This window comes from Rattus rattus, chromosome 10, assembly GCF_011064425.1.
Source record: "Rattus rattus isolate New Zealand chromosome 10, Rrattus_CSIRO_v1, whole genome shotgun sequence".
NCBI classification, from domain to species: Eukaryota; Metazoa; Chordata; class Mammalia; order Rodentia; family Muridae; genus Rattus; species Rattus rattus.
Window position 1 is genome coordinate 38,646,947 of NC_046163.1, and position 22,660 is coordinate 38,669,606.

Here is a 22,660-nt window from a genome sequence, read left to right on the forward strand (position 1 = left end):
GGAACCCTGGTGCACGGAACCTCCCGGAAGGGGCGGCGCAGATCTTCCTGGCTGCTGAGGCCGTGGAGAGCTCATAGGCAACACCCCACTAGCAAACTTGAGCCTGGGGACCACAGGTAAGACAAACTTTTCTGCTACAAACGACTTGCCTGGTGAACTCAAGACACAGGCTCACAGGAACAGCTGAAGACCTGTAGAGAAGAAAAACTACGCAACGAAAAAAGAACACTCTGTCCCCATAACTGGCTGAAAGAAAACAGGAAAACAGGTCTACAGCACTCCTGAAACACAGGCTTATAAGACAGTCTAGCCACTGTCAGAAATAGCAGAACAAAGTAACACTAGAGATAATCTGATGGCGAGAGGCAAGCGCAGGAACCCAAGCAACAGAAACCAAGACTACATGGCATCATCGGAGCCCAATTCTCCCACCAAAGCAAACACGGAATATCCAAACACACCAGAAAAGCAAGATCTAGTTTCAAAATCATATTTGATCATGATGTTGGAGGACTTCAAGAAAGACATGAAGAACTCCCTTAGAGAAACACAGGAAAACATAAATAAACAAGTAGAAGCCTACAGAGAGGAATCGCAAAAATTCCTAAAAGAATTCCAGGAAAATATAAATAAACAAGTAGAAACCCATAGAGAGGAGTCACAAAAATCCCTAAAAGAATTCCAGGAAAACATAAATAAACAAGTAGAAGCCCATAGAGAGGAGTCACAAAAATCCCTGAAAGAATTCCAGGAAAACACAATCAAACAGTTGAAGGAATTAAAAATGGAAATAGAAGCAATCAAGAAAGAACACATGGAAACAACCCTGGATATAGAAAACCAAAAGAAGAGACAAGGAGCTGTAGATACAAGCTTCACCAACAGAATACAAGAGATGGAAGAGAGAATCTCAGGAGCAGAAGATTCCATAGAAATCATTGACTCAACTGTCAAAGATAATGTAAAGCGGAAAAAAGCTACTGGTCCAAAACATACAGGAAATCAGGACTCAATGAGAAGATCAAACCTAAGGATAATAGGTATAGAAGAGAGTGAAGACTCCCAGCTCAAAGGACCAGTAAATATCTTCAACAAAATCATAGAAGAAAACTTCCCTAACCTAAAAAAAGAGATACCCATAGGCATACAAGAAGCCTACAGAACTCCAAATAGATTGGACCAGAAAAGAAACACCTCCCGTCACATAATAGTCAAAACACCAAACGCACAAAATAAAAAAAGAATATTAAAAGCAGTAAGGGAAAAAGGGCAAGTAACATATAAAGGCAGACCTATCAGAATCACACCAGACTTTTCGCCAGAAACTATGAAGGCCAGAAGATCCTGGACTGATGTCATACAGACCCTAAGAGAACACAAATGCCAGCCCAGGTTACTGTATCCTGCAAAACTCTCAATCAACATAGATGGAGAAACCAAGATATTCCATGACAAAACCAAATTTACACAATATCTTTCTACAAATCCAGCACTACAAAGGATAATAAATGGTAAAGCCCAACATAAGGAGGCAAGCTATACCCTAGAAGAAGCAAGAAACTAATCGTCTTGGCAACAAAACAAAGAGAAGAAAAGCACACAAACATAAACCTCACATCCAAATATGAATACAACCGGAAGCAATAATCACTATTCCTTAATATCTCTCAACATCAATGGCCTCAACTCCCCAATAAAAAGACATAGATTAACAAACTGGATACGCAACGAGGACCCTGCATTCTGCTGCCTACAGGAAACACACCTCAGAGACAAAGACAGACACTACCTCAGAGTGAAAGGCTGGAAAACAACTTTCCAAGCAAATGGTCAGAAGAAGCAAGCTGGAGTAGCCATTCTAATATCAGATAAAATCAATTTTCAACTAAAAGTCATCAAAAAAGATAAGGAAGGACACTTCATATTCATCAAAGGAAAAATCCACCAAGATGAACTCTCAATCCTAAATATCTATGCCCCAAATACAAAGGGCACCTACATAAAAAAGAAACCTTACTAAAGCTCAAAAACACATTGCACCTCACACAATAATAGTAGGAGATTTCAACACCCCACTCTCATCAATGGACAGATCATGGAAACAGAAATTAAACAGAGCGAGACAGACTAAGAGAAGTCATGAGCCAAATGGACTTAACGGATATTTATAGAACGTTCTACCCTAAAGCAAAAAGGATATACGTTCTTCTCAGCTCCTCATGGTACTTTCTCCAAAATTGACCATATAATTGGTCAAAAAACGGGCCTCAACAGGTACAGAAAGATAGAAATAATCCCATGCGTGCTATCGGACCACCACGGCCTAAAGCTGGTCTTCAATAACAATAAGGGAAGAATGCCCACATATACGTGGAAATTGAACAATGCTCTACTCAATGATAACCTGGTCAAGGAAGAAATAAAAAAAGAAATTAAAGACTTTTTAGAATTTAATGAAAATGAAGATACAACATACCCAAACTTATGGGACACAATGAAAGCTGCGCTAAGAGGAAAACTCATAGCGCTGAGTGCCTGCAGAAGGAAACAGGAAAAAGCATATGTCAGCAGCTTGACAGCACACCTAAAAGCTCTAGAACAAAAAGAAGCAAATACACCCAGGAGGAGTAGAAGGCAGGAAATAATCAAACTCAGAGCCGAAATCAACCAAGTAGAAACAAAAAGGACCATAGAAAGAATCAACAGAACCAAAAGTTGGTTCTTTGAGAAAATCAACAAGATAGATAAACCCTTGGCCAGACTAACGAGAGGACACAGAGAGTGTGTCCAAATTAACAAAATCAGAAATGAAAAGGGAGACATAACTACAGATTCAGAGGAAATTCAAAAAATCATCAGATCTTACTATAAAAGCCTATATTCAACAAAACTTGACAATCTGCAGGGAAATGGACAATTTCCTAGACAGATACCAGGTACCGAAGTTAAATCAGGAACAGATAAACCAGTTAAACAACCCCATAACTCCTAAGGAAATAGAAGAAGTCATTAAAGGTCTCCCAACCAAAAAGAGCCCAGGTCCAGACAGGTTTAGTGCAGAATTCTATCAGACCTTCATAGAAGACCTACCAATATTATCCAAACTATTCCACAAAATTGAAACAGATGGAGCACTACCAATTCCCTTCTATGAAGCCACAATTACTCTTATACCTAAACCACACAAAGACCCAACAAAGAAAGAGAACTTCAGACCAATTTCCCTTATGAATATCGGCAAAAAATACTCAATAAAATTCTGGCAAACCGAATCAAGAGCACATCAAAACAATCATCCACCATGATCAAGTAGGTTTCATCCCAGGCATGCAGGATGGTTCAATATCTGGAAAACCATCAACGGATCCATTATATAAACAAACTGAAAAGAACAAAACCACATGATCATTTCATTAGATGCTGAGAAAGCATTTGACAAAATTCAACACCCCTTCATGATAAAAGTCCTGGAAAGAATAGGAATTCAAGGCCCATACCTAAACATAGTAAAAGCCATATACAGCAAACCAGTTGCTAACATTAAACTAAATGGGAGAAACTTGAAGCAATCCCACTAAAATCAGGGACTAGACAAGGCTCCCCACTCTCTCCCTACTTATTCAATATAGTTCTTGAAGTTCTAGCCAGAGCAATCAGACAACAAAAGGAGGTCAAGGGGATACAGATTGGAAAAGAAGAAGTCAAAATATCACTATTTGCAGATGATATGATAGTATATTTAAGTGATCCCAAAAGTTCCACCAGAGAACTACTAAAGCTGATAAACAACTTCAGCAAAGTGGCTGGGTATAAAATTAACTCAAATAAATCAGTAGCCTTCCTCTACACAAAAGAGAAACAGGCCGAGAAAGAAATTAGGGAAATGACACCCTTCATAATAGACCCAAATACTATAAAGTACCTCGGTGTGACTTTAACCAAGCAAGGGAAAGATCTGTACAATAAGAACTTCAAGACTCTGAAGAAAGAAATTGAAGAAGATCTCAGAAGATGGAAAGATCTCCCATGCTCATGGATTGGCAGGATTAATATAGTAAAAATGGCCATTCTACCAAAAGCGATCTACAGATTCAATGCAATCCCCATCAAAATACCAATCCAATTCTTCAAAGAGTTAGACAGAACAATTTGCAAATTCATCTGGAATAACAAAAAACCCAGGATAGCTAAAACTATCCTCAACAATAAAAAAGGACTTAGGGGGAATCACTATCCCTGAACTCAAGCAGTATTACAGAGCAATAGTGATAAAAACTGCATGGTATTGGTACAGAGACAGACAGATAGACCAATGGAACAGAATTGAAGACCCAGAAATGAACCCACACACCTATGGGCACTTGATTTTTGACAAAGGAGCCAAAAACCATCCAATGGAAAAAAGATAGCATTTTCAGCAAATGGTGCTGGTTCAACTGGAGGTCAACATGTAGAAGAATGCAGATCGATCCATGCTTATCACCCTGTACAAAGCTTAAGTCCAAGTGGATCAAGGACCTCCACATCAAACCAGATACACTCAAACTAATAGAAGAAAAACTAGGAAGCATTTGGAACACATGGGCACTGGAAAAATTTCCTGAACAAAACACCCATGGCTTATGCTCTAAGATCAAGAATCGACAAATGGGATCTCATAAAACTGCAAAGCTTCTGTAAGGCAAAGGACACTGTGGTTAGGACAAAACGGCAACCAACAGATTGGGAAAAGATCTTTACCAATCCTACAACAGATAGAGGGCTTATATCCAAAATATACAAAGAACTGAAGAAGTTAGACAGCAGAGAGGCAAATAACCCTATTAAAAAATGGGGTTCAGAGCTAAACAGAGAATTCACAGCTGAGGAATGCCGAATGGCTGAGAAACACCTAAAGAAATGTTCAACATCGTTAGTCATCAGGGAAATGCAAATCAAAACAACCCTGAGATTTCACCTCACACCAGTGAGAATGGCTAAGATCAAAAACTCAGGTGACAGCAAATGCTGGCGAGGATGTGGAGAAAGGGGAACACTCCTCCATTGTTGGTGGGATTGCAGACTGGTACAACCATTCTGGAAATCAGTCTGGAGGTTCCTCAGAAAATTGGACATTGAACTGCCTGAGGATCCAGCTATACCTCTCCTGGGCATATACCCAAAAGATGCCCCAAAACATAAAAAAAGACACGTGCTCCACTATGTTCATCGCAGCCTTATTTATAATAGCCAGAAGCTGGAAAGAACCCAGATGCCCTTCAACAGAGGAATGGATACAGAAAATGTGGTACATCTACACAATGGAATATTACTCAGCTATCAAAAAACAATGACTTTGTGAAATTAGTAGGCAAATGGTTGGAACTGGAAACTATCATCCTGAGTGAGCTAACCCAATCACAGAAAGACATACATGGTATGTACTCATTGATAAGTGGCTATTAGCCCAAATGCTTGAATTACCCCTAGATGCCTAGAACAAATGAAACTCAAGACGGATGATCAAAATGTGAATGCAGATCGCCTCGAGAGAGACAACAGCCAGAATACAGCAAATACAGAGGCGTATGCCAGCAGGAAACCACTGAACTGAGAACAGGACCCTGTTGATGGAATCAGAGAAAGAACTGGAAGAGCTTGAAGGAGCTCGAGCCCCCATATGTACAGCAATGCCAACCAACCAGAGTTTCCAGGGACTAAGCCACTACCCAAAGACTATACATGGACTGACCCTGGACTCTGACCTCGTAGGTTGCAATGAATATCCTAGTAAGAGCACCAGTGGAAGGGGAAGCCCTGGGTCCTGCTAAGACTGAACCCCTAGTGAACTAGACTGTTGGGGAGAGGGCAGCAATGGGGGGAGGGGTGGGAGGGGAACACCCATAAGGAAGGGGAGGGGGGAGGGGGATGTTTGCCCGGAAACCGGGAAAGGGAATAACACTCGAAATGTATATAAGAAATACTCAAGTTAATAAAAAAAAAAAAAAAATAAAGTCTAGCTTGTTAATTGAAATTTTAAATAACAAAAGTAAAAACATGACTAAGTCAGTTCAGCAGTGAGGAATTTAAATTGGGGAAGGATGAACTCTAAGAGTATCTTCTGTAGGAGAAAAAGAAATGTATCACAACATGTCAATTTTCTTTTCACTTTTGATGTCTTAACATTCTTATTTCCTTATATTCTGGTTTACATTATGTCATTTAAGGCAAATAGCATAGAATCAGTTTTATTATATATCTTTATCTTCCAACTTATCAAGTACAAAAATTCTTTCTTTGGGTGTCTCATATCTCCATCTTTTAAATTTTTCTGTTTTTGTCCTTATTCTCCTGTTCTTTTCCCTTGCCATGAGTTTTCTGTATTCCTTACCTCTCTACATATACCACTATAGGTAGATAGATCTGTTTGGGGGAAGAAATGCAGTTCTTTTCTGTTTTTAATATTCATCAGCAGTATAGAATCATTATTCCTTGTCGTAAATCATTGTGAATATAGTGTTCTCAAGCTTATCCAAGTTAGATTTTGGCATGTGATGTCAGTTGAAGGTATCATAGATATCTTGAATAGCAAATAAAATTAAGTGACATGGGCCACTTGGTGAAAAGCCTTGCAGCCATTGGAATGAGGGAGGTGTGGAGAGTACGTCTGTGGGTCTCCATCCTTCTTCCCTGAATGTATGTACTCTTAGACGTCCTCTCCCTGACTACAAATCCTTTGCTTTGTTTCTTAAATGTACCTTTTTGGGGGGTTCTTTTCTATTATTTGAATCCTGATTTTTTTTCATTTACCTTATTTCATTATATTAAGGTGCATCTAAATGAAAATTCTAAGCAATTAGAAGTTGGAATAATATAAAAATACAGAAAGAAAATTGGAATATAAAGACTTTACAACAAATGTTGTATTAATAATAAATCACTGAAAATGGAAGCTGCAGAGTCAACATTGTAGACAAATGAGGAACTATCTTTTGTCTGCAGAAGGCAGCGATCCTACATAAACATGGAGGTCTCTGTCTGACTTAGGATAGCTGGCTAAGTCTGATCGTTCCCCTCCATACAATTTTTTAAATTTCCACTGCTTTCTTTATCATTTGTGCAATATCTCTGCTGATTAAATGTACTAGATTATAGAAGCCAACAAAAACGAAAACCAAGTCGTTGCTGTAAAATTAAAATAAAATGCTCTCTTTTATCCTGCTCTAGGTCCGGCACCGTAGTGCCCCACGATATCTGGTTGATATCTTTATCTCAGTCAGGAAAGGGTCTCACCCGCTATCATATATAAGGTCCATCCCATATCACACTGCCAGTGGCTACTCCCTGAACCTGGCAACAATCTCTGTACCCATTTAGTTCCCAAGGCAGGTTGCCACCATGCCAAACAATATACATTCCAGTTTTGTGGCGCCTAAGTGTGTCCAGCCACCACACACTCTCTTGAACTCAAATCGCCACAGGAAAGAACACACAACACAATAACCTCTGATCCAATTGATAGGATATAGTTTGCTCATCTAGACATATAAAGCCCTGTACACATCCATCCCTTAATATTAATAACAACCTGTAAATGTGCAGAGAGGAATCTTAACATCCGCCTCCATGTTCTCTCGGCTGCTCTCCCTTCTTTCGCTCTAGTCTCCTCCTCTCTAAAACTTTTCTCCCACCCATCCTTCCTTCTCATCCAATGACAGGCCTCATTCTATCTTGTACCTCCCTTCACCTGCACAATGACATCTTCCTACACCAAGTTTTCTTCAAGCATTTTGAAGTTTTTTATTGATTTTTGTTTGTTTGTGGTTTGGTCCTTTCTCAATGCTCTTTAAAAGAAGGTTTCATGTCAACTACACTTCTAGCCTTGAACTCCTGCCTTTCCTATTCAGATACAGGCTGGTTGGTAGCTTTTGAAAGTAGATACTATTATTGGCTTAATTATTTGAAAAAATCTATAACTAGCGGTAATATATATATATATATATATATATATATATATATATACACACACACACACACACACACACACACCATATATATATAATTGTTGTTTTTCTAGGGATTGGATTAATTAATCTTGAGTTATCAATATTTTATATACAAGAGGACCATTGGGAGCTTTCATGAAGTTCTTTGTATTAAAAATTGACTTCTTGCTACACACTATGACTCAGACCTTTGTAATCCCAGCATTTGAGAAGCTGAGGCAGGAGAACTGCCTTTAGTCCAAGGCCATCCTATACTAAAATGAGTTCCTATGTTGAATAAAAAAGCAAAATACAGTTGTGTTTCCTTTTGAGTCTATAGCTAAAGTTTATAAATGCCATTTCCAAAGTTTTTGCTTCTTAGTACAAAATTTGAAGTGTTGGTTGAGTCTAAGTTTTATTGAGTAAAGGAGCCCTTGTAGGAACTGAGTGGCACACAACATTGGGGTGAGCAACCCCAGCTCACAATTAATCATTAATTGTGGAATGATTCTTGTTTGTGGTCCTGAACTCCCCTATTTCTCTTCACAAATTCTATATGGAACAGTTTTTGAAACAGTAATGAGAGGTGATGCACCCTTGTACCTGATAAATGCTTTTCTAAGATCCCTTTCTCCTAGTCACAGGGCAAGATTGCTAGTTCAATATGATAGAAACCAACATTGATGTCTTCATGAGCTGGTTCTTGGTCTTGGTTTTCCTTAGACTGTAATATAATAGAAACAGCAGAATATTTGTGTTCTTTCTCTTTGTCTGGCTTCTTCAACCTAGTTTGTTGTTATTGAATTTGTTGACATTATTCCTTGTATCTATAGTTTTATGGTGGTGTTGTTTTTTCTAAGCAAGATTTTTTTATAACTATAGCAGAAGTTTTGTCTGTGTTCACTCATTTTGAATATAAAGCCTATTCCAGGTTTTGAACTATATTCTAGGGTTTGAATTGAATAATAAGCAAGTATTTATATGGTTTAGTAGTCTTTCTTTTACACATATCTACAGGGTAGAATTGCCACATTGTAAGAGAGGTATGCAGTTAACTTTGTACAACCTTTTCCCACGAGTACTGGAATATTTTTTATTCTTCTCTGCAAAGTCTGTCCACCTACTTGCTCCTTTTCCTTGCCCATATGTGATATTATTAGTTTGTTTATTGTGATAACTAAGTTATAATTAATCTTGATGAGATAATCAGCATTTTTTCCCCCTCAGGATGGTCATAAACTCCACAGTTTTATTTATCCTCTTAAACTCCATGCAGTTTTTTTCTGTTAGTTATTTAAGAATTTCATGCAATCTGTTTTGATAATACTCACCCCTCTTTCAACTCCTCCCAATTACACACACATACACCATTCTCTACCCATCCAACTTTGGTGCCCTCCTTTTAATTTTTTAGCCCATCAAGTCCAGTCCACGTTGTATATACAGTCTTGAACTTCCACTGCAGTGCAGTCTACTTACTGGGGACTACAGTCTTAAACTATTATCATTTTTAAGGTAGATATTTTTTACAATCTAAAAAGATTTATTTTTCAACTCAAACATCGTATTCTGTGGAGTTTTTTAATCTTAGAATTTTTGTTGTTGTTTACGTTTATGTGTTCCATCTATTTAAAATTCACTTTAAGATGATAAAATATAAAGATTTAGTTTTCTTTTCATATATATTTCAGCAGATATACAATACTTTTCATAAATATGGTTTGCCAGAATACAGTCCCGGTGTGTGAAGGGAATTCTGAGTACTTATGAAAAAATTCAAAGAAAACAAGACAAGAGTCTTATGGCCTGTGTTTTCATTTTAAAAACAAGGAATTGTTCTTGGACTGTGCTTTGGTGCCCCCTCCCAGATGTAGTAGATAGGAGTGAGTTCGCTTTGGATTATTCATTATAGCTGGCTATTATTTGTTCAATTTATCCATGTAATTGGATACTGCAGATAGCTCTTAACCATCTTTTCTGGTGTGCTGAATAAAAGTGACTATCGCATGAAACTTTAGCCTGTCTCATTTTTAGACTTCCCTCTCCCACTTTAACACTGCCAACTAAAGCAGCAAACAGTGCCCCTTCCGGTGCTCTTTGTAATACTAATTATTTTTGCCAAGATCTTTAGAAAAGTCACATGATCACACAGTGATCTGCTTCTGAGCTTTCTGTTTTCTTCTATTATAGCTCCTTTGCTTTTTGTTGACCTGCTAGGCTCAACGTTTAGTTTGTAGAATTTTTTTTTTTTTTTTTTTGTTGGAGCTGGGGACCGAAAGCCAGGGCCTTGCGCTTCCTAGGCAAGTGCTCTACCACTGAGCTAAATCCCCAACCCCTAGTTTGTAGAATTTTAACTGTAGTTACAAAAATGATTAATACTTTAACTACTATCTGACCAATGTAAATATACAGTATTGTTTTTAAGAAACAAATGTTTTATAATTTTTAATGTTAGGTGATTATCTATAAATGAACAGTCCTTAATTTCTATATACATTTGTGTGGTGTGAGGTTTTCATTTTACACGTAGACAACTTAACACCTTGAATAAAATTATTATAAGTTAGTAAGTGAATTTTGTCTTAAATGTGTTTTTCCCCTCTTCTCAACATGATGAATTAATTGTATTCTTTGATTGTTTTTGTTTTTTGTTTTTGTTTTTTTTGGGGGGGTTTTTTTGTTGTTTTGTTTTTTGTTTTTTTTTGTTTTTGTTTTTGTTTTTTATGCTAGGAATTGAACCCAGCGGTTTGTATAAATGCTAAGCTTTCCTGTACCAGAGTATGTTGATGATTTGTTAATATTAGAAACCAAGTTAAGAGCTGGATAAATCCAAATATTATACATGGACTGACCCTGGGCTCCAACCTCATAGGTAGCAATGAACAGCCTAGTAAGAGCACCAGGGGAAGGGGAAGCCCTTGGTCCTGCTAAGACTGAACCCCCAGTGAATGACGTGATTGTTGGGGGGAGGGCGGTAATGGGGGGAGGATGGGGAGAGGAACACCCATACAGAAGGGGAGGGAGAGAGGTTAGGGGGATGTTGGCCTGGAAACCTGGAAAGGGAATAACAATCGAAATGTAAATAAGGAATACTCATTAGTAAAGAAAAAAAAAAGAGCTGGGTAAATCCTAACTATACATAATATACTGTTCTTTACATTTAAATCTTTTTGTATGGGTGTGTATGTACAGTACTTTGCAAGTAAAAATCAGAGGACAAATTGTGGTAGGTGGCTCTCAGTTTCTACCCTGTGGGCCCAAGGTTTAGCACTCAGGTCCTAGATGTGAAGCCAAGGGCCATTGTCTGCTGAGTCAGCACCAGCCCCTAATGTGCTGTTTTATATGTAGATGCTTCCCGGTTACTGATGGTATCTTAAGATTTTAAAAAATGTATTTCTAAAGATAGTTGGCTAATTTTATTTTCATGTCTTTCTCTAATTTTGCTTTCATTCATAAACTGAATTTGAAAATGTTCCTCACTCCCTACTCATCAATTTTTCGTTGAAATTTTGCATTTTCCATATAATTTGTTCACATTATTGTCAATCTTATTGGCATAAAGTAATTCATAATGATTCATTATTTTAATACCTGTGATATCTAGTGATATATCTTTCTTCATTCCTGATAACTTACATTTTATCTTTGTTTCCAGATAGCACAGAATTCTTGTCATTCATTTTCATATGTTCCCCCTTCTGTACTTGGCATTCTAATTACACATGTGTACATGTCTGTGTGAACCTGTTGAGCACCGAAGTACTGGTCTCTGGGCTGTCAGCAGCATTCAGTGCTTGTTCCTTTTTGCCTTTTTGCCTTTGTCTTCACTGTTGTGTTCCTCCAGTAGATTTCCTGTTTCCAGTGCTGTGTATTTCTGTTTGCTTCTCGTGCTATGTCTTCCAGTGTTTCCTTTAACTACTTGGATGTAATTAGGACACCTTTTAATGTTCCCTTTTGATAGTATCATTGTTGTCCTAGTTGCTGGGTCTGTTTGTTTCTTTTGCCTGCCCCCCCCCCCCCCAGGAAACTTTGTGACCCTGGAGTTTGATAATGATAATTGGCAGTAGTTTTATTTTTTTTTAACTATTGTTATTTTCCTAACACTGTGTAGTTTCACCAAATGGAAGTGAAGTTTTCTACTCAGCCCAAGAATCAAGTTCTTAAACTAAGCAAATACTTGTTCTTTGTCAGGTTACTCAGGATTTTAACACAGTAGTTTTGTTAAACACTGTTGTAGAGAAAGTACTACACTGGCATTATAACAAATTTGTATATGTAATGTCTATTTTTATTAAAAGCCTTGCTAAATTTCTCATTATCTTTTATTAATCCTCAGGTGCAAAAAAAGTAGACATTGTGTATTAGCTATCTTTGAGGATAGTTTTACAGCAAGCTACTCGTTTTTTAAAAAAAAAAAAAAAAAACAAAGGTAATGAGAATTACCGCCAGTTTTATTTAACAGTAAAAGGCTTCATTATAGTTACAGCCAGCAAACAACAGCCATCCAAATTGCAAATATGTCTTGGTTCATTCAAAGCTCTTAGGTAATAACCTCTAATAACAGAAGTAAAGTTTCTGGTTTTTTATTTCTGTTAGATTGAAAAAAATATATAGTTCTAAATCACTCCTTTGTTCATTGGAGGAGAGTTGTACTAAGACAAGATGGCGCTGCTTTTTGTTTTTCAGTTGTTTGTTGTTTTGAATACTTTGAGGTGTATTAGAACTCTTAGAATACTGTGCTATGCAAAGATTAGTCCTGAAATACCATTCGAGCTATTGGTTTTTAAATTGAGTTTTTAACTCAATTTAAATTATTGTATTTCTATACTGACTCTAAACGTCTGTATTGTAAGATAATCAGAACCCTGACACTTTTGAATGCTAACAAGATCCACAAATAGAAAAGTTAATGGGGGTTGGGGATTTAGCTCAGTGGTAGAGCGCTTGCCTAGGAAGTGCAAGGCCCTGGGTTCGGTCCCCAGCCCCGGAAAAAAAAAAGAAAAAAAAAAAAAAAAGTTAATGCCTGATCTTATGTAACAGGTTGCAGTATAAATGCAGGCACACTAAAAGGCTGTGTGTATAAAATGTACAGAAATGTGTGATTTTTTTTTTTTTACATTTAGCTCCCATTCCAAACATGAATACTCAATCCATGTACATCATACTTTCTCATGTTTCCTTCCACCAGGAATCTGATAACTGAGTTACATAGTTTATAGCATTAACACAAAAAAGACTTACCTGCTTAGTCCTCATCTTCACCAGGTTTTCTGCCTTCCCACTTTACATTAAAAAGTAACTCAAACCAAAACAAACGAAAGGAAGACTGAAAGTTTTTCTGTGTCCTTATATCATATGCCCCATAGCAGTGGATGGTTCCTAAGGGTTCCAGCACCCTGTGGTACCATTTTCTAGCCATACCTTTCTTGGGAATTGTGGCATCTTCATCCTTCTTAATTAACATCCTGTAGATTAGAGATCTTTTTTATCTTAATCTTTTCTGAGTATTGTAGAGGGAGATTTGGTAATACAGCTTTTGTTTGAGTGTTTTCCTATTTTCTGAGGCAGGTATAGAGTTCTGCCTATTCCAGCCAATCTCACATTAATGAAGGAGCAGATAAATCACAAATCCACTTCTTCATCCATTTACTTCAAATGCTCTGTCAGTGTGAAAGCATTGAAACTGTGTGTATAGTCACCAAAGAAAATGTCTGACCAGCCTTCAGTGAAGTCTGCATTCTCCAATTACACTTGCAAGGAAAATCTCTAGCTAGCAAAAGATTAGCCATGCCCATATTCAGGTCTCATTCGTCCTGATTGAAGTGTGACTGTGGATGCTATCTCCTTAGTATACTGAAGGGTATTCTAATGCCTCTGGAAATCCTGTGGTAGTGGAACAAACTCATTTGCTCATATGCCAGTATTAACAAAATGAGTAACTTTCAGATAGGTCTTAACAATCAGAGGGAAAAGTTAAAAAGGAAATTCATATTTGAAACACAAATAAATGTCTTATGTAGTTTCAAAGGCTAAAGTTCATAACTCACCTTGGCTGATCTGATATTCTCATCATACAGATTAAAAGTTTAGTTTTGGTTTTTCCTAATTTGTACTTTGGTCCTGAAGTCTTAAGTAAAGGATATTCAGGCAGATCCCAGTCTCATTAAACATAGTCATTTAATCTGTTTTACACAACTGTCATTTAGATTTTATTTTTCTAATAGCCATAGAGTTTGTATGGCAGTCTTAAGTCTGTACACCTCTTAGCTGACTGTTCTTGTAAGCAAGACTTGAGTGTGTCTCCAAGTTGTTGAGCTCCATTAGCTCTTTGAGGATGTCTCAATCTTGAGATTATTTTGAAGTAACTCATTCTTGTCCTATCTTTTCTCCTATCATTTCCTGTCTCCTGACTTCAAAAAAAAAGTTTTTCCTCCTTAAGTCTTAAAATATTAAAGATGCATTGTGACATAAATTCTCATTGAAGTTATTATAAGACTGTTAATAACACACATGTTGAATAGTGAAATACTCTTGCTGGGAAAAAAATAGAACCAGTTTTCCTTCTGTAAGAAGTATATCTCTGTGTCCTTGTCCTGGTTGTCCATGGAGAGGTGCACTGAAGATGTTGACCATGTGTCAGTCCTTTGTATTTTATGGTAAACAGTCAGTAGAAGAGAATGTACTGGGGAAGCAGATGCCTGCCTTTTCTTGTTGCAGTTACCTATACTGAAAGTTCTCCTTCCACTTTAGAGTCCCTTGGTGTCTTAGGGTGAAGTGAAGGAAGAAGGATGAAAAGAAATTACTCTCTTCAGCTGCCCTCCAGGAAACCCTCCTTTGTTTTTAAAGCTCTTGTTTCTTTTTAGGAGTCCAATGTGCTGATTGCTGCTAACAGCCAGGGTACAATTAAGGTAAGCCATTCTTTCACACAGTTGTATACAGTTGTACTTAGCCTTCACGATCACGGATTTCTGTCCTCAAAAATGACTTAACCAAAATTGAAGGAAATAGGTAGCTCATGGAGGCAACCATGCTTGTTGGGGTTGTAAGCAAGATGGGTTAACAGATGATCAGATAGAAACAGGAAGGATATCGCGCACCTGTAGTCCAGTACAACTGGACCAGTGCATCCACATCACAAGGGACTTAGTAGACAGTCTGGCAGGGCATGCTGCTCATGTATCTGTATGTTACCGTTGTCTGTAGTTTTTGTTCTTGCTTGTGTTTTTCTTTTTCCTCATATGTAATAAGGCTTTTTCCTCCTTGCTAAGGTGGGAGTCAGGATAGAGGGGAAATTTTAGTGTTCCATAATCTGAAACTCTGTCTGATTCCTGGAGCATACTCTGAGTTACAAGACTCATACTTTTCCACATGCTTTCTTCTTAGTTAATAATACTCCAAGGAAATACAGTTTTACTTGCTTATAGCACTTAGTATGTATCCCTTGGTCATAGTGCAGTATTTATATAAATTGAGCGAAGCAGTGAAATTTTTATAAACAAAACTTTGGATAGAGATTTTTAAGTACATAAGTTTGACTAACACATATTCTGAGAGAATGTGATTCTTCTTTATATTCTAATAGAAAGTTCAGAAAGCATTTATTTTTATGATGTATCTGTCACCTACCAGTGTACATTTTTTTTTTTTTTTTTTTTTGCCACGACTTTCTTTAATTTGTAAGTGCTCAAGCCACAAAGGGAACAATAGAAACTAAGCACAAGCTATGGAGGTAAAGCATACAAACTCAAAGTAGAAGCACATTGATAGCTGCTTACGCTCACTCATGTGGCAGTCACCTTTCTCAGGCAGATAGTATGTGTGGTAAAAATCACAACTTATTTGAAAACTAGGCCTTTGCATGGATCAACATCCGTTCTTTCCTGGAGACCTCAAGTAAGGTGTGTTAGGTCTTGAAATTAGCTAATGGAAGTAGCTAAGTTCTATCAATTTCATGTTCTCTTGGCAAGGCATTGATTGAAAATGGACACCTAAATCAACAACCTAGACATCTGAAAAAACTAGAATTAACACCCTATAGTGACAAGGCTATGGTGGAATCCCACAGATCCTCAGAAGGAAACCTGAGAATTGTTTTTTCAGCATTGGTCTGTTACCTTTATTATAAAGGGACCTTTATAATGTATATAAACAAGCATATGCAAGCAAAGGTGAAGGGTGGCACCATTCAAATCTTTCTGACCTAAAATTATAGTGTCCATGAGACAATCCTCTGCAGTCTCCCAGGCCCCTTAGTGTTCTCTGACCTCTCTTAGTCATTTCCATCTTTGTTTTTCACTTTATTTTACCATCCCAGCTTATTTTTATGGCACGATAATAACACCAAAATCTAACCAAGTATTATGACACCGCATTGTTAGCAAACATTGGTGCCTTCTAAAGCCTGGGTCACTAGGGTCACTAGTGCTAGTGCTGTTGACATATTTCTTATTAAGAGAAAAAAGAGATCTAAAATTTTTAAGAATGAATTAAGATACTAACTGATATTCCAAAATACTGTGTGTGCTTCACCTCAGCCAGTTTGTCCTCATCCGTTTCAGGTAGTTCACCTGAAAGTTCTCTAATTGGTTTAATAACTAATTTGAAATTTTTCATACAGTGCTTTAATTGAAAGAAGGAATGAACATCTGGTTTCTTCCAGTTCTTTGGCATTATACCAGTTAGTAGTTATTTTTGTTTGGTTTTCCAGTAGTCCATACAGTAAAGCACATTTAAATTCTTTGTTTTAAAGCTACTCTGTAAAACTCTTCCTTTTGTTTCCCCATTAGGTGCTAGAATTGGTTTAAAGAGTTTCCTGAAGTCAAATTGTGTTTGATCCTCCCAAAAGCCGTCTGCAGCTGATGATGAGAAGAGAAAGAAATGGCATGTGATGTCTCTCCCAACGTCGTTTGGATGTGTTCTGAGTACCTTTTCCCTCCTTTTTGCCTTTGGGACATTGGGAATATCCAGAGAATTCTCCGCCATCAGTGTAACTATGAACTTTGCTGTTGGCAGTGTGGCTATCTAATTTTTGTGATAGGGAAACAAATTCTTTTAAATAAAAATAAATAACAAAAAAAAAGTTTATCAAGCCACAGCTGAGCTGGAAACACCTTTGTCAGGTGGAGTGAGAGTCTTTCGAAGAAGTAGCACTTGTGGGCTGTACAGAATGTTCTGGCTGGGGCTGGAAAGAGGCTCGGTGAATAAGAGCACTGGCTGCTCCTACAGAGGATCTGGGCTCAGTCCCCAGAGTCCCCAGCACCTACGTAGCAGCTCACTGCCACTTATGATTCCAGTAGATCTGACCTCCTCTTCTGGCCTCCTTGAGCACCAGGTATGCATGTGGTGCACATACAAACATCCGGACAAAACGCTCACACATAAAAATGAAAATAAATCTTATTTTAAAACAAAGAAAAATGTACTGGTGAGTAATTTTAATGTTGTGTTTCCCAACCCTTTTGGAATTACACATATCAACATGAACAAAAGATAAAATGTGTGGATTCCTTCCAATGAACTTAAAGATTACAATGAAAAATTAGAATAAAGAATTCCTTTCTGTATGAGATCATCACCATCAGATCTCTTGGGTCCTTCCAGATCTGGTCATAGATCTAAGAGTTTGAGATTTGCTGAGATCAAATAACAGGCAAGGACTGTCCTTCCAACTCCTGGTTCTCTTTTGCACCAATAAACCCTCAATTAAACCAAGTCAGCTATCGTTTTAACCAGACGTATACTGGCCAAGACTGATCACTGACCTGGAGCAAGGTCCGCTAACCTTGTCTGTGAACGATCACATAGGAAGCACTTACGGCTCTGCTGGCCATGTGGTCTCTATTCTGATTGTTAAAGAACGTTAGCTCTGCCGGTGTAGCAGGGAAGAAGCCACAGAGCGCTTGCGAACAATGGGTGTGGCTAGAAAGTAGGTGGGATTTCAAACTCTGCAGCTCATTATCTTCAGTGCCCTGATTTAAACTTGTGTGTGCTGGTGCCTACCCCAAGTTTCCAAACCGTGTGACCTCTTAAATTGTCTAGTTGGTTTATAAATCATTTTTACATTGCAAGGCATTAGTCACAAAAAAGTAATGTGGATAACTGCTTAAAGTCTGAATGCTTTTCAGCAACTGGTTCAAGCAAATTTCTCCAAGCATTTCATAAAACGTTTTGTTGGAGTGGATCCCTCAGCTAAAAGTTACTGTAAAAGTAAGCTCACATTTTTTTGGACGTAAATTATTGAAGCCAAGGTCTCTTAAAGGGTCTTTAGACTATCAGAAAGTTGACATAACATGGATGACTCTATTAATAGCAATCCCAACAGAACTACAGCAGTAGTACATGTCCAACACATACTTCTGCGACAAAGCATACTTTCATTACATGAGATTGGTTAGGAGAGGAAAAACTCTGTAAAGAGGAACAATAATTGTACAGTACTTTGTGTAAGGTTTTATCATCCAACTTGAGTGGAATTTATTAGTTTTCATAGCTTCAAAAGAATTTCATCTCATATAATTTCTTACATTTAAAATTTGCTAAACTTTATGGCTTCAAGTCTGGGAGAAAGGCTACAGAAGTGGCTTAGCAGTCAAGAGTCGTATTGCTCTTGTGGAAATCCCAAATTTGATTCCAAGAACCCACAGGTGAGCTCACAACTGCTTAGAACCCCAGTTCCAAAGAATCTGACACCCTCTTTTAACATCTAAGAGCCCAAGGCATGGATGTGGTATCCAGACATATGTCCAGGAGAAATATCCATACATATAAATAAATCCTTAAAAAAATCAAAAGTTACCATCTGTCACCAATGAATATTAAAATTGGTAAATGTCTATTTGTGAAAATGTAGAAAGTATATTCTAACAGAGATCCTGGTATTAGGGATAAATACCTTAATGCCACCTTGAGTGCCTTTAAATAGAAGTGCATATTTGCTCCTTAGAATTGTTTTTACATGACTACACTTTTATTTTTTTTATTGAATAGTTCATGTATTTACATTTCAAATGTTATCTCCTTTCTAGTTCCCCACTCTCCCATTCCCCCTCCTCTGGCTTTTATGAGGATGCCCCCACTCCCACCCACCCACTCCCATCTCAGCACACTGGCATTCCACTATGCTGGGGAAATGAGCCTTCACAGGACCAAGGGCTTCTCCTATTGATGCCAAACAATGCCATCCTCTGCTCCATATGCAACTGAAGTCGCAGATTCCCCTATTGAGTATTCTTTGGTAAAGATCTTTTCCCAATCTGTTGGTGGTTGTTTTGTCCTATTGACAGTGCCCTTTGCCTTACAGAAACTTTACAATTTTTTGAGGTCCCATTTGTTGATTATTGATCTTAAAGCATAAACCACTGGTATCCTGTTCAGAAAAATTTCCCCTGTGCCTATGTGTTGGATGCTCTTACCTTTCTCTTCTATTAGTTTCAGTGTATGGTTTTATGTGGAGGTCCTTGATCCACTTTGGACTTGAGCTTTGTACAAGGTGATAAGAGTGGATCGATTTGCGTTCTTCTACATTCTAAGCGTCAGTTGTACCAGCACCATTTGTCATTTTTCCACTGGATGGTTTTAGCTCCTTTGTCAAAGATCAAGTGACCATAGGTGTGTGGGTTCATTTCTGAGTATTCAGTTCTATTCCATTGATCTCTTAATACCAATACAATACCAATACCATACAGTTTTTATCACTATTGCTCTGTAATGCAGATTGAGGTCGGGGATGGTGATTCCCCCAGTTTTGTTACTGTTGAGGATAGTTTTCGCTCTCCCTGTTTTTTTTTTTGTTTGTTTGTTTGTTTGTTTGTTTTTTTTTGTTAATCCAAATGAATTTGCAAATTGCTCTTTTTAACTCTATGAAGAATTGAGTTAGAATGTTGATGGGGATTTCATTGAATCTGTAGATTGCTTTTGGCAAGATGGCCAGTTTTACAATATTAATTTTGCCAATCCATGAACATGGGAGATCTTTCCATCTTCTGAGATCTTCTTCAATTTACTCCTTCAGAGAATTGAAGTTCTTGTCATACAGATCTTTTGCTTACTTGGTTAGAGTCACACTGAGATATTTTGTATTGTGACTTTTGTGGAGGATGTCATTTCCTTAATTTCTTTATCAGCCTGTTTATCCTTTGAATAGAGGAAGACTACTGATTTGTTTGACCAGCCACTTTGCTGAGGTTGTTTATCAGGTTAAGTAGTTCTCTGGTGGAAACTTTGGGATCACTTAAGTATACAATCATATTGTCTGCAAATAATGATATTTTAACTTCTTCTTTCCAATTTGTATCCCATTGACCTCTTTTTCTTGTCTGATTGCTCTGGCTAGGACATCGAGTACTCTATGGAATAAGTAGAGAGAGAGTGGGCAGCCTTGTCCCTGATTTTAGTGGACTTGTTTCAAGTTTCTCTCCATTTTTGTTTGATGTTAGCTACTGGTTTGCTGTATATGGCTTTTACTATGTTTAAGTATGGGCCTTGAATTCCTGATCTTTCAAAGACTTTTACCATGAAGGGGTGTTGAATTTTGTCAGATACTTTCTCAGCATCTAATAAGATGATCATGAGATCTTTTTTTCCTTTGAGTTTGTTTATATAGTGGATTATGTTGATGGATTTCGGTATATTGGACCATCCCTGTATCCCTAGGGTAAAGCCTACTTAATCATGGTGAATGACTGTTTTGATGTGTCCTTGGATTTTGTTTGCCAGAAGATTTTATTGAGTATTTTTTCATTGATATTCATAACGGAAATTGGTCTGAAGTACTCTTTCTTTGTAGGGTCTTTGGTTTAAGTATAAGCGTAATTGTGGCTTCAAAGTATGAATTGGGTATTGTTTCTTCTTTTTCTAGTTTGTGGAATAGTTTGAAGATTATTAGTATTTGGTCTTTGAAGGTCTGATAGAATTCTGCACCAAACCCATCTGGTCCTGGGTTTTGGTTTTTTTGTGGTTTTTTTTGTTGTTGTTGTTTTTGTTTTTTTTTTTTTTGGGGGGGGTATAACTGCTTCTATTTCTTTAGGGGTTATGGGACTGTTTAGATGGTTTATCTGATCCCGATTTAACTTTGATACCTTGTATCTGTCTGGAAAATTGTCCATTTCATCCAGATTTTCCAGTTTTGTTGAGTATAGGCTTTTGAAATAGGATCTGATAATTTTTTTAATTTCCCCGGTTCTGTTGTTATGTCTCCCTTTTCATTTCTGGTTTTGTTAACTTGGATACTGTCTCTGTGCCCTCTGGATAGTTTGGCTAAGGGTTTAACTATCTTGTTGATTTTTCTCAAAGAACCAGCTCCTGGTTCAGTTGATTCTTTGTATAGTTTTTTTTGTTTGTTTGTTTGTTTGTTTATATTTGGTTGATTTCAACTCTTAATTTTGTTATTTCCTGCCATCTACTTCTCTTGGGTGTATTTGCTTTCTTTTGTTCTAGAGCTTTCAGGTGTGCTGTCAAGCTGTTAGTGTATGCTCTCTCAAAGCTATGAGTTTTCCTCTTAGGACTGCTTTCATTGTGTCCCATATGTTTGGGTATGTTGTGCCTTCATTTTCATTGAATTCTAAAAAATCTTTAATTTTTTTATGTCTTTTTTGATCAAATTATTGAGTAGATAGTTGTTCAGCTTCCATGTATAAGTGTGCTTTCTGTTGTTTTTATTGTTATTGAAGAATAGCCTTAACTGTGGTGATCTGATAGGATGCGTGGGATTATTTCAATCTTCTTGTATCTATTGAGGCCTGTTTTGTGACTGATTATATGGTCAATTTTTGAGAAGGTACCATCAGGTGTTGAGAAGAAGGTATATCTTTTGTTTTACGATGAAATGTTCTATAGATACCTGTTCAATCCAATTGGTTCTAACGTCTGTTAATTTCACTGTGTCTCTGTTTAGTTTCTGTTTCCATCATCTCTCCATTGCTGACAGTGGGGTGTTGAAATCTCCCACTATTATTGTGTGTGGTGCAATGTATGGTTTGAGCTTTAGTAAAGTTTCTTTATTTGAATGTGGGTGTCGTTGCATTTGGAGCACAGATGTTCAAAATTGAGAATTCATCTTGGTAGATCTTTTTCTTTAAGTATGAAGTGTCCTTACCTTTTTTGATAACTTTTGGTTGAAAGTCTATTTTATTTGATATTAGAATGGCTACTCCAACTTGTTTCTTTGGACCATTTGCTTGTAATAATTTTTTTCCAGCCTTTTACTCTGAGGTAATGTCTGTCTTTGTCACTAAGGTGTGTTTCCTGTATGCAGCAAAATGCTGAGTCCTGTTTATGTATCCAGTCTGTTAGTCTATGTCTTTTTATTGGGGGAATTGAGTCCATTGATGTTAAGAGATGTTAAGGAATAGCGATTGTTTCCTGTTTGTTGTTGTTGTTGTTGTTGTTGTTGTTGTTGTTGTTGTTGGTGGTGTTAGAGGTGGAAGTATGTTTGTTTGCCTATCTTCTTTGGATTTGTTCAAAGAACTTTACTTTCTTGCGTTTTCTTGGGCGTAGTTTCCCTCCTTGTCTTGGCGTTTTCCCTCTATTATCCTTTGTAGGGCTGGATTTGTGGAAAGATATTATGTAAATTTAGTTTTGTCATAGAATATGGTTTCTCTATCTATGGTAATTGGGAGTTTTGCTGGATATTATAGCCTAGGCTGGCATTTGTGTTATCTTAGGGTCTGTGTGACATCTGCCCAGGATCTTCTAGCTTT

At 37.4% G+C, this 22,660-nt stretch overlaps 1 protein-coding gene and 1 non-coding gene across 2 annotated transcripts in view; both read left to right on the forward strand.

Annotated features, from left to right (window-relative positions):
• Positions 1 to 17,530, forward strand: part of Cop1 (COP1 E3 ubiquitin ligase) — a 126,359-nt gene extending 108,829 nt beyond the window's left edge. Inside the window, exons 19-20 of the mRNA XM_032915494.1 lie at positions 14,828 to 14,872; positions 16,751 to 17,530. Of these exons, the coding sequence (XP_032771385.1) occupies positions 14,828 to 14,872; positions 16,751 to 16,768 (63 nt within the window). The 3' untranslated portion in view covers positions 16,769 to 17,530. The remainder of the gene's footprint in view (positions 1 to 14,827; positions 14,873 to 16,750) is intronic.
• Positions 6,925 to 7,064, forward strand: LOC116911849. The gene has a single exon (XR_004389373.1).
• Positions 17,531 to 22,660: the final 5,130 nt, after the last annotated feature.